Source organism: Aethalodelphis obliquidens, unplaced genomic scaffold, assembly GCF_003676395.1.
Source record: "Aethalodelphis obliquidens isolate GAN/ISIS:26980383/991018 unplaced genomic scaffold, ASM367639v1 scaffold83, whole genome shotgun sequence".
Lineage (NCBI taxonomy): Eukaryota > Metazoa > Chordata > Mammalia > Artiodactyla > Delphinidae > Aethalodelphis > Aethalodelphis obliquidens.
In genome coordinates, this window is record NW_020838027.1 from 2584896 (window position 1) to 2602370 (window position 17475).

At 40.2% G+C, this 17475-nt stretch overlaps 1 protein-coding gene across 3 annotated transcripts in view; it reads left to right on the plus strand.

Annotated features, from left to right (window-relative positions):
* Positions 1-17475, plus strand: part of KDM5A (lysine demethylase 5A) — an 82048-nt gene that overhangs the window by 32568 nt on the left and 32005 nt on the right. For all 3 annotated transcript variants that reach the window (XM_027093353.1, XM_027093351.1, XM_027093352.1), the window contains exons 13-19: positions 756-875; positions 4229-4423; positions 11198-11379; positions 11761-11885; positions 12326-12476; positions 13798-13912; positions 15831-16186. In XM_027093353.1, coding sequence (XP_026949154.1) covers positions 756-875; positions 4229-4423; positions 11198-11379; positions 11761-11885; positions 12326-12476; positions 13798-13912; positions 15831-16186 — 1244 coding nt within the window. The remainder of the gene's footprint in view (positions 1-755; positions 876-4228; positions 4424-11197; positions 11380-11760; positions 11886-12325; positions 12477-13797; positions 13913-15830; positions 16187-17475) is intronic.

Here is a 17475-nt window from a genome sequence, read left to right on the forward strand (position 1 = left end):
TCATATTCCCATATTTCGTATAAAGATTTCATAGCCTCTTTTGCACATGAGATAATGAAGTAAAAATATACAATGAATACCGTTTCTGCTTTTAAACTTTTAGGTTTGAAAATGATTATTAAATTTAAGCTACGAATACCTGATAAAGTATAAATTTAATGTTTGCTACATGTAGTCAAGTAGTCATCATAACCTTATTAAGAAAGTAGATCGAGTGATAGTAGTAATGTTACTTTGTCTTTAAAGAGTAAATTTATGCAGAATCTGGGACTTTTCAGAAGACATAGTATTGTCATAAAACAAAGAGATTCAGGAAAACTGATTTGGGGGGTCTCTCCATATGACATATGAGCTAATCAATTAGTTTCCAGAAAAAACTATCCAAAAGTAGGATGAAATTACATCCTTTCCCACTGTTTACAACACAGGAATGAAAGGAATAAAAGAAAAATTCTCTTAACTGTAAAAATTTTATTAGGTTGGGAAACTAGTAGCTCATGAGAGCAGCATTTTCTCCTTGAAAATTTCTTTAGGCTGTAAACTCTTGTCATGAATTACTATAATTTACAGTGACTATTTTAAGAAGGTGAAACTGACTGCTTCTTCAAGCCTGATACTGTTTTCTGGTCTGTGTAGGTTAATGCTTTATTGTTTTAAAGTTTGAAAAATGCTTCTGAAATTGACATAAAATGTTTCCCTTTTTTGTTGTTTTTCTTCTGTTTTGTTTTTGTACCCTGTTCCCAATTTGCATTTAGGTGTATAGGACGAATCAGTGTGCTGGCGAGTTTGTTGTGACGTTTCCTCGGGCCTATCACTCTGGATTTAATCAAGGCTACAACTTCGCTGAGGCTGTGAACTTCTGTACTGCTGACTGGGTCTGTTCGATAGCAAGTAGCTGTTGTGTCTACTAACAGCACCGGAAAATGCATCTTAATTGCTGTGCTTGCTTAGCTGGGGAGGGGAGGGCCCACGGATATTTCAGTGGAAACTGGAATGTCTCTTGCCATTTACAGAGTTCCAGGTAGTTTTTATTTGGAAGATTTTATAGTTCGTTACTTCTCATTTGCTACTTTCTCATTTTATTTGAATTTTAAATGGGCAGTTGATGTTTTCTGAATCTTTTTCTGAGAATGTAATTCCTCTAGTCTTTGTTTTCTCTGAGCGCTTTTGGATTTTAGAAGGGTGACCACATCTTTTCAAGAATTAATTGTACCACGTTTACAAATATCTAGCTCTGATTTTTATCTTAAAATATCCAGTTCTGATATTTATGTTAAAATATTCCTTTATTTTTTTCCTTCTGATAATTAGGTGATTTTATTCTTCCTGCTATTTTATGTTTTCTATATTCTTTTAAAAAAATTTATTTTAAAGGGCAGCTATAATATTGAGATCTCTGTGGGCTGCACTTTTGTGTAAATGGTATTGCCATTGATTGCTATTTTGCTTTTAAATGAGGTAGATATCAAAAAGTAATCAGTTATTTTTATGTCATGTCGGTGGGGAAAAGACTGCAAACCTATCATACACTCTTTTTTTTTTTTTTTTTGTGGTACGCAGGCCTGTCACTGTTGTGGCTTCTCCTGTCGCGGAGCACAGGCTCCAGACGCACAGGCTCAGCGGCCATGGCTCACGGGCCCAGCCGCTCCGCGGCATCTGGGATCCTCCCGGACCGGGGCACGAACCCGTGTCCCCTGCATGAGCAGGCGGACTCTCAACCACTGCGCTACCAGGGAAGCCCTAGCATACACTCTTTGACTCTATTTTTCTTTCAGTGAAGCTGTTTTTTGTCACCTCTCCTGACATTTGGGGGGATATTTTTTAGTAATATTGGATCTTATATTTTCTGTGGGCACCTTAATTTGTTAAATTTCATGATTAACAATATTGTTTCCTTGGCTAATGAATGAAATTGTATAATGAACAATCTTACATGACCTAGTAATTCTAAACTTCTTGTTAGAAAGCAACAGGAGCAAGACTGAGGTTAGGACTTTGCCTTGGACTTGAACTCTATTTTAAAACCTCAGCTAACATGTATTATGTATTTATGATTTAGGTGTTCCTTGGCTAGGTAGGTGTAGGGTGGGAAATGGAGGTGATTCAGAGATGAGTTAGAGATGATTTCTGCCTTTAATGTGATCACTATTATTGATGTTTGATCTTGGACAGCACTTTTTTTTTTTTTGGCTGTGCCACGTGGCATGTGGGCTCTTAGTGCCCCAACCAGGAATCGAACCCGCAGCCCCTGCCGTGGAAGCATGGAGTCCTAACCACTTGACCACCAGGAAAGTCCCTTGGGCAGCACTTTTTTTTTTTTTTTTTTTTTTTTTTTGCTGTACGTGGGCCTCTCACTGTTGTGGCCTCTCCCGTTGCGGAGCACAGGCTCCGGACGCGCAGGCTCAGCGGCCATGGCTCACGGGCCCAGCCGCTCCGCGGCACGTGGGATCTTCCCGGACCGGGGCACGAGCCCGTGTCCCCTGCATCAGCAGGCGGACTCTCAACCACTGTGCCACCAGGGAAGCCCGGGCAGCACTTCTTGTTTTTTTGTTTTTTGTGGATTTTTTTGGCTCTGTTGGGTCTTCGTTGCCGCACGCAGGCTTTCTCTAGTTGTGGCGAGCGGGGGCTACTCTTGGTTGTGGTGCGCAGGCTTCTTGTTGCGGAGCACGGGCTCTAGGTGCACAGGCTCAGTAGTCATGGCTTGTGGGCTCTAGAGCACAGGCTCAGTAGTTGTGGTGCATGGGCTTAGTTGCTCCACGGCATGTGGGATCTTCCCGGGCGAGGGCTTGAACCCGTGTCCCCTGCCTTGGCAGGTGGATTCTTAACCACTTCGTCACCAGGGAAGTCCCGGGACAGCACTTTCAGTTTCACTGGTCCTAATTTTTTTTTACCTACTGTGTAAAGATGCTAAGGTTCACTTAACCTCAAACAAGTGAGGTGATATTTGTGAGAGAAGGGTGATATAAATGAAAAGTAAAAGCAGCTTTGTATCTGGAATGAAGTGATGGTACTGATTTTTATAAGCCACAATGGACAATCAGTTGTATTTTATGTGGCTTCCTTGTATATTGTATCAATAATAATTAAAAACTGCAAATCCTACAGTTTTGTTTTTCTTCTTGCTCTTGTTTTAAGTATTTGAGAAATGTTTAAAGAGTAAATTTCTGAGAATTAAGAAATGAAAGAATTGTATATTGTTATTAGACAAGATAGTCGCCAATCATAAGCTCAGTATATATATTTTCTTGGGAAAGATTGTTTCTTTGGAAGAGTCCGGAAATAATGCTTGATTCAGAGATAGTCTTGTACTCTGGAACTCTGATTCCTGTGATTCCCTTCTGCCTTTCTCAGAATGGAGGCGAGCTCTAAAAGGTGTTCTTAAAGGTCCACTTTCTAATTTTTTCTGTTTTATATTATGGTTTTCAAATACAAACCAAAACTTCAGACACCCGGGTTTTTCCACTTGAGGGAAGGAAAGAAGCTGGAGAGAGAGAGTTTGTGTAGCATAGCTAGTATCAATTTGTTTTAAAGCTTGATAGATTCTCAGAAGTTCTCTTAAAAAGTGTAGCTGTTGATTCATGAACAGTGATCATTTAGTGATTTATTTCACTTAGGAAAATTAAAGTATATAATCTCATGGTTTCACTTTGAATTCTCTTTAGGCCAGACTGGTAGTTTTAAAAATAATCTCTAGATGCTAAAATCTAAATTGTCTTTTGCTTTGGTCCTTATAAAAAATAAAGTTAGTCCATGTGAACTGCTTAAGTAGTGCTTTCTTCCCCTCCCTCCCTCCCTACCTTGTATTGATAGTAGCATCTGTTGTTTGTTCTGTGGAAACATCAATGCTGAATATGTCCAGTTATCCCTTGATAGCCTGAAAAATTTTTTTCTTTTTCCTATAAGAGTGGTCTCATACTAGACTGGTCTAAAAGAGTTTGCTGCCTCATTTATATATCAAGGAACTCATACTTCTTGAGGTACATAATGAGTAGAAAATCAGCTTAGGCCAGAAGCTCAACATCTCACATTATGGGAATTTCCTGTGGGAAGGCCTTTGAAATTCTTGCTGGGCGGTAAGGGTTTAATACTTACAGTTACCTCTTATGTTCAAATGGACGTTGTTATTCTCTGTTCTTTATAATAAAAGAGAGGATCTGGGGGGCAAGTAGTGGTTCTATTCTGGAATGTGTTATAAGCAAGTAATTTAATTTGAGAATCTTGTTTTCAGTTGCCCATTGGCCGTCAGTGTGTCAGTCATTACCGTCGGCTGAGGCGCCATTGTGTCTTCTCGCACGAGGAACTAATTTTCAAGATGGCAGCAGATCCGGAATGCTTGGACGTGGGGCTTGCCGCCATGGTGTGCAAGGAGTTGACTCTCCTGACTGAAGAGGAGACACGGTTAAGGGAGTCTGTTATGCAGATGGTGAGTTTGCTGAGTACGTTTCCTGTAGTTGATACTGCTCACGGGATATACCAAAATTTAAACCAGTGGAAAGAATCCATTTTCATCTTTGATCCCTTTAGAAGTTGAACGCAAAAATTACTGGTTTGGAGAAGATTTCCCACTTCTGTACTTGCCGTTTTGGTTTCTTTAAGTTGAAAAAGTTTTAGGAATCTTGATGTCTTCATCTCCAGAGTTTTAAAAATGCAGTCCTATCAGGTAGAATTTCTTAGGTATGTATGTATTTTTTAAAATCTCCTACATATAGTATTACTTCTTTAAGCAAGAAAATTCAAATTTTTTTTTCTCTCTCAGCTTTGTAATTGAATAAAAATTATGTTTCTGGTGATTGCAGACTGTCAGAGTTAATCAATCTGTGTTTCCCTGCATTCTAAGTTTTTAATGACTATAAGAAGGACCGAATAACCCAGTGTTGGGATTTTGAATGCTTAGAATAAACTAAACATTGATCATATTGAAATGGGTAGTAAATGAGAAAATCTGTGTCTTCAGCCACATCTAGGCCCATTTTCCCTAACCCTCCCTACATAGGTAGCCTCACTGGGTTTGTACCATGCTTCCTCCTGCTCTCGTAGAGTCCACTTTCTTTCTTTCTTTCTTTTTAAAATAAATTTATTTATTTTTGGCTGCGTTGGGTCTTCGTTGCTGTGCACGGGCTTTCTCTAGTTGCAGCGAGTGGTGGCTACTCTTCCTTGTGGTGCATGGGCTTCTCATTGCGGTGGCTTCTCTTGTTGCAGAGCACGGGCTCTAGGTGCGTAGGCTCAGTAGTTGTGGCTCGCGGGCTCTAGAGCGCAGGCTCAGTAATTGTGGAGCACAGGCTTAGTTGCTCCATGGCATGTGGGATCTTCCTGGACCAGGGCTCGAACCCGTGTCCCCTGCATTGGCAGGCAGATTCTTAACCACTGCACCACCAGGGAAGCCCTAGACCTGAAGAGTCTTAAGACAGTGAAAATAGTTTTAAGCTAAGGAAGAATACAGTGGACTAGCAATTTGGATCTGAAAAGTAAAGCTGATCCAATTTAACTACTCTGCTCATTGGCACAAATGGGGGGAAAAATCTATAAAAGAAAATATAAAACTATACATTTTAGAAATGATATAAATACTATTATTACAAAATATTTAAATGCTGGTTATTTTTAAGAATTTAAGTTGACTTAGAAATAAGAATACTTGCTAAATGGTTAGCTTTCTTTTTCTATTTACTTGAATTACCTGTGAAAGAAACAAGAGTAAGATGCAAATGCATCTTCTTAAAACTTTTTTTTTTACATTTTGGGGATATGTTAACATATGCCTGATAGTTACTATTCTCACTTTATACCTGTATTCTTAAAGCTTTGTTTTGATTATGTTCATTTATTTATTTGTTTTAAATAAATTATTTATTTATTTTTGTCTGTGTTGGGTCTTCGGTGCTGTGCGCAGGCTTTCTCTAGTTGCGGTGAGCAGGGGCCACTCTTCGTTGCAGTGCGAGGGCTTCTCACTGTCATGGCCTCTCTTGTTGTGGAGCACGGGCTCCAGGCGTGCAAGCTTCAGTAGTTGTGTCACGTGGGCTCAGTAGTTGTGGCTTGCGGGCTCTAGAGCGCAGGCTCAATAGTTGTGGCACGCGGGCTTGGTAGTTGTGTTCGCGGGCTCTAGAGGTCAGGCTCTGTAGCTGTGGCGCACAGGCCTAGTTGCTCTGCGGCATGTGGGATCCTCCTGGGCCAGGACTCGAACCTGTGTCCCCTGCACTGGCAGGCAGATTCTTAACCACTGTGCCACCAGGAAAGCCCTGATCATGTTTTTTTATTAACCTTTTGTATTTTATTATTTGTTTTAACAAGACTTTTTTTTTTAGAGTGTTTTAAGTTTACAACAAAGTGAGAGAAGGTCCAGAGAGTTCCCATTTATCCCCTGCCTCACCCTTGCACAGCCTCCTGTGTTACCTGTATCCCCCACCAGAGAGGGACGTTTTTTATAATTGATGAACCTACACTGACGCATCATAATCACCCCAAATCTATAGTTTATATTATGGTTCACTCTTAGTGTTGTGTATTTTATGGCTTTGGATGAATATATAATGACATGTATCCATCATTAAGGTATCATACAGAGTATTTTCACTTCCCTGTTTATCTTCTCTGCCCCCCAAACCCCTGGCAAACACTGATCTTTTCACTATCTATAGTTTTGCCTTTTCCAGATTGTCATATAGTTGAAATCATACAGTATGTCGCCTTTTCTGAATGCCTTCTTTCACTTAGTGATATGTGTTTAAGGTTCTTCTGTGTCTTTTCATGGCTCAATACCTCATTTCTTTTTGGCACTGAATAATAATTCGTTGTCTGGGTGGTTTATTTAACCATTCACCTACTGAAGGACATCCATTGCCTCCACGTTTTGGTAATATGAATAAAGCTGCTGTAAACGTGTGTGCAGGTTATTGTGTGGACGTAATCTTTCAGCTGTTTGTGGGCTCTCTATTCTGTTCCATTGATCTATTTGTCTATTTTTTCGTTAATACCACCACATTGTCTTGGTTACTACTGTAGTTTTTATAGTAAGTCTTGAAGTTGAGTAGTGTCAGTCCTCCAGCTTTGTTCTTCTTCAGTGTTGAGTTGGATATTATGGGTCTTTTGCCTTTCTATATAAATTTTAGAATTAGTTTGTCAATATCCATAAAATAACTTGCTGGAATTTTGATTGGGATTGCACTGAATCTACAGATTTAAGTTGGGAATAAGTGACATCTTGACAGTATTGAGTTTCTCTATCTGTGAACGTGGAATATCTCTCCATTTACTTAGTTCTTTGATTTCATTCATTAGTTTTGTAGTTTTCTTCCTTGTACATATTTTGTTCAATACCTTAGTACAGTTAAACCTTGAACAATGTGGGGGTTAGGGGTGGCAACCCTCCACTGAATTGAAAATCCACATAGAATTTATAGTCAGGGCCTTCCCTGGTGGCGCAGTGGTTAAGAATCTGCCTGCCAATGCGGGGACATGGGTTTGAGCCCTCGTCCGGGAAGATCCCACATGCCACAGAGCAACTAAGCCTTTGCACCACAACTACTGAAGCCCGCTCACCCTAGAGCCTGCAAGGCACAACTACTGAGCCCGCATGCCACAACTACCGAAGCCCGCACACCCAAGAGCCTGCGAGCCACAACTACTGAGACCGTGAGCCACAACTACTGAAGCCTGTGCACTCTAGGGCCTGCGTGTTGCAACTACTGAGCCCACGTGCTGCAGCTACTGAAGCCTGCGTGCCTAGAGCCTATGCTCCACAACAAGAGAAGCCACCGCAATGAGAAGCCCACGCACTGCAACAAAGAGTGGCCCCCACTTGCCACAACTAGAGAGAAATCCCACGCACAGCAATGAAGACCCAATGCAGACAAAAGATAAATAAATAAAATAAAATTACTTAAAAGAAATTTATGGTCAGCCCTCCGTATGCGCTGTTCTTTTGCACACATGGCTCTGCATCTGTAGATTTAGCCAACCACAGACTGTACAGCACTGTAGTATTTACTATTGAAAAAAATCCGAATGTAAGTGGATCCACAGAGTTCAAACCTGTGTTGTCCAAGGGTCAACTGTATTTCATTTTTAGGGGTGCTAATGTAAATGGCATTATGTTTTTAATTTCACATTCCACTTGTTCATTGCTGGTATATAGGAAAGAAATTGACTTTTTTTTTTTTTTTTTTTTTTGCGGTACGCGGGCCTCTCTCTTTTGTGGCCTCTCCCATTGCGGAGCACAGGCTCCAGACGCGCAGGCTCAGTGGCCATGGCTCACAGGCCCAGCCGCTCCGCGGCATGTGGGATCCTCCCGGACCGGGGCACGAACCCACGTCCCCTGCATTGGTAGGCGGACTCTCAACCACTGCGCCACCAGGGAAGCCCAGAAATTGACTTTTGTATATTAACCTTTATCCTGTAACCTAGCTGTAATTGTTTATTTTAAGAGTGTTTTTGTTGATACTTTCAGACTTTCTACATAGATGATTTTGTCATCTGTGAACAAAGATGGTTTTGTTTCTTTCTTCCCAATCTGTATACCTTTTATTTCCTTTCCTTGTCTTATTGCTTAGCTAAGACTTCCAGAACGATGTTAAAAAGGAGTGATGGGAGAGGACGTCCTTGCCTTGTACCTGATGTTAGTGGGGAAGTTTCTCATTAAATATAGTGTTAACTATAGGTTTTTTTGTTTTGTTTTGTTTTTTGTGCTACGCGGGCCTCTCACTGTTGCGGCCTCTCCCATTGCGGAGCACAGGCTCCAGACGCGCAGGCTCAGTGGCCATGGCTCACAGGCCCAGCCGCTCCGCGGCATGTGGGATCCTCCCGGACCGGGGCACGAACCCGTGTCCGCTGCATCGGCAGGCGGACTCTCAACCACTGTGCCACCAGGGAAGCCCTATAGGTTTTTTTAATAGATACTCTTTATCAGGTTGAAGAAGTTCCACTCTATTTCTAGTTTATTGAGAGTTTTTACCAGCTGTAGGAGTTGGGTTTTGTTAAATGTTTTTTCTGCATTTATTGATGTGATCAAGTGATTTTCCTTCTGAAGCCTATCAGTAGGATTACTTTAATTGATTTTTGAACGTTGAACCAGTGTTGCATACCTGGGGTGAATCCCACTTGATTGTGGTGTATATACAGTGTTGGATTCAATTTGCGTACATTTTATTGAGCATTTTTGCATCTGTGTTCACGAGAGATATTGGCCTGTATTTTTCTTTACTTGTGATGTTTTTGTCTGGTTTTGGTATTAAGGTAATGCTTGGCCTCAGAGAATGAGTTAAGAAATATTCCCTCTTCTTCCATCCTCTGAAAGAGATTATAGAGAATTGGTATAATTTCTTCCATAAATCTTTGGTAGAATTCACCAGTGAACCTGTCTGGGTCCAGTGCTTTCTGTTTTTGGAGGTTATTAATTATTGTTTGAATTTCTTTCTAGATACAGACCTATTCAGGTTGTCTATTTCTTCTTGTGTAGGTTTTGACAGCTTGTGTCTTTCAAGGAATTGGTGGGCATAGAGCTGTTCTTAGTATTCCTTTATTATCCTTTTAACGTCCATGGCATCTGTGATGTTCTCTTTTATTAGTTAGCCTGGCTAGAGGCTTATCAATTTTATTGAATTTTTCAAAGAACCAAGATAAAAATGAATGGAATTCTTCTTTTTTTTTTTTTGCGTTACGCGGGCCTCTCACCGTTGTGGCCTCTCCCGTTGCGGAGCACAGGCTCCGGACGCGCAGGCATAGCGGCCATGGCTCACGGGCCCAGCCGCTCTGCGGCATGTGGGATCTTCCCGGACCGGGGCACGAACCCGTGTCCCCTGCATCGGCAGGCGGACTCTCAACCACTGCGCCACCAGGGAAGCACAATGACTGGAATTCTTTACTGTAAAACGTCTCTGATCTGTTAATATGCTGGTATTTGTTAAGCTCTAAGTTGGAAGGGATATAATACACAGCATTTACCTTCCGCCAGATTTACTTCTTTATTTACTGGTGTGTAAGTACCTTGCTCAAGTAAGTAGAAACTGTAAACGGAACCCCCTTGTCTATTAAATGGAAGTCTTTGTAAAATGCACTTCAAGTGCCTTTACTTTAAGTGGCATGCTGAATTTGATAAGCTTTTTTTTTCAACTTTGATATTTTTTTATTGACATATAGTTGATTTACAATGTTGTTAATTTCTGCTATATGGCAGAGTGATTCAGTTTTACATATATACTTTTTTACATTATGGTTTATCACAGGATATTGAATATAGTTCTTTGTTCTATACAGTAGGATCTTGTTGTTTATCCATTCTGTATATAAAAGATTAACTTTCTTGGGAATTCCCTGGTGGTCCAGTGATAGGACTTCGCACTCTCACTGCTGAGGGCCCAGAGTTCAATCCCTGGTCGGGGAACTAAGATCCTGCAAGCTGCAGTAGGGCGGCCAAAAAAAAAAAAAAAAAAAAATAGAATAAAATTTGTTAAAAAAGATTAGCTTTCTTTTCGATGCCTTTTTGAAGTAGATTATATTTAGATTTGCATAGTTTAATTTTACATTTCTTTATCCTTGCATATGTTTGATCAGTGTTATTTTTAGATTATAGATTACTAATATTTCTGGTTCAAGGGTATATTGTCCCTGGGGACAGTAATTTTTATTTTCGATTGATCTTTTTCTTATTTTATATAGGAAACAAAACCACATAAGACAAACAAGAACTTCGTGAATTATTATGTAGTAAACTTTGTTGTCATCACAGTATGGTCAGGAAATAGAACTTTTATCAGCTAGCCAATATTTTGTAATAACTATAAATAGAGTGTAACCTTTAAAAATTGTATATACAAAAAGGCCTTTAGGGCAAAATATATTAGAAAATAATACTAGTAAATACAAAAATATTGGCTTACTGTGCAAAAAAAATCTGTCAGCCATCTTCAAAGTACCTCCCAATTATAGATTCCTTTCCTTCCCTCAAAAAATGACTTTTAACATTTGTAGTAATCATTTCTTGCATTTAAAGATGTTTCCTCAGTCACATGTGCATTCTTAGACACCAAGGTTTAGTCTTGCTCATAAAAAAAAAATTGGTGGTGTTTTTAGAAAGTATTTTGATGATGTGCCATTGTACCTCCCATGTTTATATTGTCAGAGTAGAAAAAAATTTAACAACTGAAGTTCTCTGATGCTCGAAAGACTGGAAAGACTTGATGTAGTGACATCAATTGTATTTCAGGGCGTCCTGATGTCGGAAGAAGAAGTGTTTGAACTTGTTCCTGATGATGAGCGACAGTGTTCAGCATGCAGAACCACCTGTTTTCTCTCTGCTCTCACGTGTTCCTGTAATCCTGAGCGGCTTGTGTGTCTCTACCATCCAACTGATCTGTGCCCCTGCCCCATGCAGAAAAAATGTCTTAGGTATCCAGAAGTTTCTTGTAAAACTTCTGTTACCGTCTTTTAAAATTAATGTCAGTCCTGTCCTTTGTAAAGCCCTTCCCTGTGTTTGGACTGGTAACCTCTTGTCTGTTTGCCTCCTTGCTTGAGGACCAGCCCATTAAATTTGGCCCGAAACTTGGCACCTAAAGTTAGTTGTTTTATCAAGTTGATTTCACATGTTCCTTGTCTCTCCCTGAATTAAAACTCTGTGGGCTTAGATTTTCTCTTTATGTATCTACCAAAACCCCGTTCCCCTGGCCATTTTACTTTCCTTAAGCTGATTGTATGTCAATTTTAATTTATTTTCAAGTTGTTGGTTTTTGGAAGTTTTTATTTTCTTGTGTGGTGTTTTTTTTTTTTTAGATATCGCTACCCATTAGAGGACCTCCCTTCTCTGCTGTATGGTGTGAAAGTCAGGGCACAGTCGTATGACACTTGGGTCAGTCGTGTTACAGAAGCATTAGCTGCCAACTTCAACCACAAGAAAGGTTACGTTTCTTCCTTTCTAAGCACACACTGAAATGGTTGTCACTTTGCAAGAGGCGTTGTTTTGTTTTCCTCCAGGAAGGAAAAATCCTAGGCTTCATATGAGATTTGAGACTAATGGGTTGGTTCACTACAGAATTAATTTCCTGTTTGAGAATCTTCTTTTAAGTGAAAAAGTGGATGTAAAATGGGACAAATAGCTAACTTGCAGTAGATGTATCATATATTTTTGGGAACCCCATTGTTACCAGTGGACTAACATTAAAGGCTTATTGAGAAAGAGAAATTGTCTATAAGGATTAGAAATGAGCACCTGGTCATAAGCAAAAGTATTATGTATTGGTGAGATTTTCACAGCTGTGGTGTGTTTCTGCTAATTGCTTGGTGAATGGTTTTTTATTTTCTGTGGTCATAGTATATGGCTTTTAATTTATTTTTACAGATTTGATTGAATTACGAGTAATGCTGGAAGATGCTGAGGATAGGAAATATCCAGAAAATGATCTCTTTCGAAAACTCAGGGATGCTGTAAAAGAAGCTGAGACCTGTGCTTCTGTGGCTCAGCTGCTTCTGAGCAAAAAGCAGAAGCACAGGTAAGACTAAGAAGAGCTGAGTTCTCCAGTGGTTTTCTGTTTTGTTTTGTTTTGACCAGAATAAAGGCAAAGTCTTAACTGGCCTGTGAGGCCCTGCCCTGTCTTTTGAGGCCGTGTTTTCCCTCCCCCAGTAATGCCCTAACCATGTCTCCTGGTCTCCCTTCTTTCTTGCTCCACCCTGAACCCTCTCCCTCTGTTCTTCATACACACCAGTGTCTTCCTGCTTAGGGCCTTCATGCTTGCTCTTGGCTCTGCTTGGAGTTTTCTTCCCCTGATACCCAGGTGGCTTATTCCCTCACTTCTTTCATGTCTTTTACAGACGTTGCATTCTTGGAGAGGCCTTCTCTGATAACCCCTGTAAAATTGCAGCCTTTTATTCTTTCCTGCTTTGTTTTTCTTCTGTCCCTGTCACCTCCTGATAGACGAATTTACTTATCTATTATCTTATCTCCTTCTTCCTTTCCCAGCCCCACTAGAAGGTATGCTAGAATAGAATGTTGGGGATTTTCATCCTTTTTCTTACTGCTGTGCTTTGAAGAATGCCTGGCACTGCGTAGGTGTGCACTAAGCATTTGTAAATAAACGATACTGCAGGCTGAAGGCAGGTGGCAGCAAAGAGTAACCTGGGTGCCGGGGAGGCTGTTGTTACAGAGCTGGAAGTATGTGCCCTTAATTTCATGTAATTCACGTGTGTTTAATTCGCTGTGGTATTGTTTCTTAGTAATTCCAACACGTTTCTTGTATCTGAATGCCTTTTTCTATAGCAGTTCACATTGGGTCTCTAATTACTTTATATGTTTTTTTATATTCTGTTTTATCAGAGAACTTTTCTTAGCAACATTGATCAGTGACTCTTCACCTGTCATTGGGTCACTGACCCCCTTGGAGGATCTGGTGAAAGCTTAAAGACCCTTTTCTTAGAAAAATGCACATACTGACATAGTTTTGAATCAGTTTCTGAGGGTTTATAGTCTCCTAAGCCAGGTTTTAAAGGTCTTTGTTCTATATCTTAAGTTTCTTGAGGTAGAAGATTTAGTTTTATCAGTGAACTTAACATTTTACTGTGAGGAATTTATTAAATGTTTGAAATGTTTAATACTTGTGAGATTGGAGGAACTGTAACTTGGAGAGTTGAATCTTTGAGTCATTACCCGAAGAGCTAAACACTTAATTTGGAAGTGATCACCATTGCAGTGAAATCCCTCAAACACTAGTATTCTGGGATTTCTTGGGTTAGAATTCTAAAGAGACTAGAAACCCCTTTGATATGGGAATGACTGTGAATTTTTCTTACTTACGTCTCAATATTATTTCACATCAGGCAGAGCCCAGATAGTGGGAGGACTCGGACCAAACTGACAGTGGAAGAGTTGAAGGCCTTTGTCCAACAGCTTTTTAGTCTTCCATGTGTCATCAGCCAAGCTCGACAAGTAAAGGTGGAGTATCACATTCTTTTCTGGGTAATATCCTTTGTAGTATGGGCTCCTGTTTTGGGTAAAGAGAATAGTGTGTCGAGATTCGTTTTTTTGTTCTGTTTGTTTCTTTTCTCAAATAAGTGCTGCTATTTAAGGATTTTTAGTAGGCAATAAGAACTCTTGGCTTCATTCTTAGTCTTTGATTCCCCCTTTAGAATTCTGGAACTAAGCCTAGTTTAGAATATTTTTTTCTATATTAATTTTAAGCCAGACCCTCCGTTTAATTTAGATGTAATTGAAATGTAAAAAATTAGTTAAAGGAATCTGAATGTATCAGTGATTACTAGTTCATGAACTTTTAAAAATGCAGAACTCTGAAATTACCAGGGCCCTCATGGTTTAATGAATATGTAAAATCTCAAAAGTACCAAATACATGAATCTGCATAGTTAGTAATCTTCTGATAGTTTGTGGTGTGTTCTTGTGATTTGGCGATGGCTGTGTATCTAAAATGTTTTTTACCAAGATTATCAACCATGAAATCCAGTATCAGTTGTGTTGTCTTAAGCCCATGTCATAAGAGCGTTTTGCTGGTTGACCATGCTTTCCTTCCTGAGAGACTTTCTTTTCTAAGCATCTGACACCGTACTCCCTGGTTTTCTTAGACTCACAATTCCCAGTTCCTTCTCTTTAGGGAAGCTTTTTGATTTCTCCTTGGCTTGGCTTCTAAATCTGGAGTATATTGGGAGTCTTGGCCCTTTCTTTAATATCTTCTTTGGCGACGTTAAATATCACCTATGTCCAGCTGATTCCCAGCTCTGCCTTTCTTCTTTTCTGCAGACTCGTACATCCAGTTGCATACTCTGCATTTGCCTTTGGCAGACTAAAAGACATCTCAAAAGCCTTCTAATGAATCAAAATTCTTGATTCCTTTGTTTCCCTTATGCACCACATTCCATCTCTAAACAGGTGTTCCTATTGTATTATTTCTAAAACGTCTCCCAGAGTGAACTAGTCATCACCTCCAGTGCTTCAGTTAGGCTCTGAACCACTGGAATCTGCCACTTAGGTTACTGCAACAACTTCTTAACTGGTCTCTGTTCTTCTGTTCTTGTCCCCGAAAGTTTATTTTTTATTCAGTAGCCAGAGTGATTATGTAATAAAATAGGAATAAAATCATACCACTACCATGTGGTTAAAATCCTCCTTTGGTTCCCCAAAGCCATTCAAATGAAATGCAAACTCATTGCAATTAATCTACAAGGCATTATGTAATCTGACCTCTGCTTATTCCTTAACTGCTTTCTCCTGCTTCCACTTTGCTCCCCATCAGCCACTTAGGAGCAAGACACAAGCTCATTCCTCTTTAAAAGCTTTTGCAGTGATTATTTGCCCTGCCTGAACTACTCTCTTCCAGGTCTCCATGCGGTTTCCTCCTCTACCTCCTCATTTTAGTTTTGGCTCATCTGTCTTTTGTGACCATCATTGCAAAGTAATATGCCCCTCCCCCCCATTCCCTCTGATCACTTTGTATTGTATCGTATTGTATCGTATTGTATTGCCCCATTTGATTTTCATAGCACTTAAAACTAACCGAAACATTTTATTCATGTCTTCACTGTCTGGCCACTTACATTAAAATATGTGTTCCTTGAAGACAAAGGCTTTGTATTTTTGTTTAATGCTGTATGCCTAGAATAGTGCCTGTAACTAAGTCAGCAGTCATTAAATATTTTCTGAGTGAATTAATCATATTTAAAAGTAGGAGTATGTAATTACAGAGAAACATATTTTTGCCTTTATCATATCTGTTTGGTGCTATGATGCTGAGATTATTAGATAGTCTAGAATTTGGTAGTTTGCCTGAACTGTATGTATTCCATACTCATTTTGTGTCTTTTAAGTTTGTTTTTTATTTTTTTTCTTTTGATCTTTTCAGAATCTACTGGATGATGTGGAAGAGTTTCATGAACGTGCTCAGGAGGCCATGATGGATGAAACCCCAGATTCTTCCAAACTGCAGATGTTGATAGATATGGGCTCTGGTCTCTACGTGGAGCTACCTGAATTAGCCCGACTCAAGCAAGAGCTACAGCAGGCTCGATGGTTGGACGAAGTACGACTGACCCTGTCAGATCCACAACAGGTCACTTTGGATGTCATGAAGAAATTGATAGACTCTGGGGTGGGGTTGGCGCCCCACCATGCGGTGGAGAAAGCGATGGCTGAGCTTCAGGAGCTCCTCACGGTCTCTGAGCGATGGGAGGAAAAGGCCAAGGTCTGCCTGCAGGCAAGGTGAACACATACGTTGGGGACTGTCACGTCTTTAATAACTAGATTAGAGAGTGGAAAGGGAGGAGGAACATGAGGGTCTTAATTAAATGTTTTGTGCCTTCCCTGACTGGTGACTAAGTTACCAGATCGGGCTGTATACAGACAGTTTCAAGTATTGTGTGCACACTGTGTGCAGAGTACTTGTTTTAATAAGAGCCCTTCCATTACTGATACTCTAGTTAGGAGCTAAGAAATATAAAGCTGTGTTGCAGTATGTTGTTAACTGAGAGGTCCAGAAAAATCCTAGAGGGATTCAGAGGAGGAGAGGTCATTACTAGCCTAGGTGGTCAGAAGAGACGCTTGAGAGAAAGGTAAGAACTTACATAGAGCCTTGAAGAATGAGTGGGATTGAAGTGGAAGGGGAGGTAAGAGAAATATCCTAAGCTAAGCTTAAGGAATGTGTAGGATGTGCTTAGGTGACAAAAGTGAAGTGGTCTTCACATGAGTGGGGGATTCATGCAGGAAAGTAGAGGGAGATACGGCAATCAGGCAGGAGAGCGTGAGGGGTTAGCATCGGCACCCGTTGGACTGGTGGGATTGAAGTACAGCGCCCATCAGTTTGACGGTAATGCTCTTTATGAAAGTGTTTTTTCAGCACTTAAGATTAGTGTGTGCGTAATTTCCTTTGTGAGGATGAGGAAGCCGGGACGCTTACAGAGATCACGTAGCTGTCAAATAAGAGCACAAGCGTAAGCCTTTTCCGCTTCACTCCAGCGTCTCCATGTACTTAACTGCTTCGCCAGTCACGTAGTTTGCATGCATTTGATAGGCTTTCCCTCAGATGATTTGATCAACACGGTTCTGTTCAGCCAGGAGAAGGCTCCACACGTGCTGGATGCCAGATGCCACTGAGAATATATAATAAAGTTTATAGCTTTTCCTATCTGAAGCATTCAGATCACTCTATGTCTTCAGATTCATGGTGGTTCTAGGAGGTGGGAGCATATTAAATGGGAAAAGTTAAATAACTTTGGAGTGCAGACCATGATTTGGTACACCTGATACAACTGATAGTAGTCTGCTGAGTGAGATTTTATTGCTAGTAATACTTGAAAATTTTCTTTTTCCCATTTTCCTACATTTAACCAGTTTTAGTGATTTTTGCCTCCAGAATGCCTTTTGAATCTCTCTTCTTCAACTCCACTGTCACTGACCTAGTTACATAACTGTTACATTTTCCCTCGATCTTTGCAATTCAGTGAGTATTTATGGAGTACCTACTACACGCCAGGTGCTGTTTCTAAGTGGAG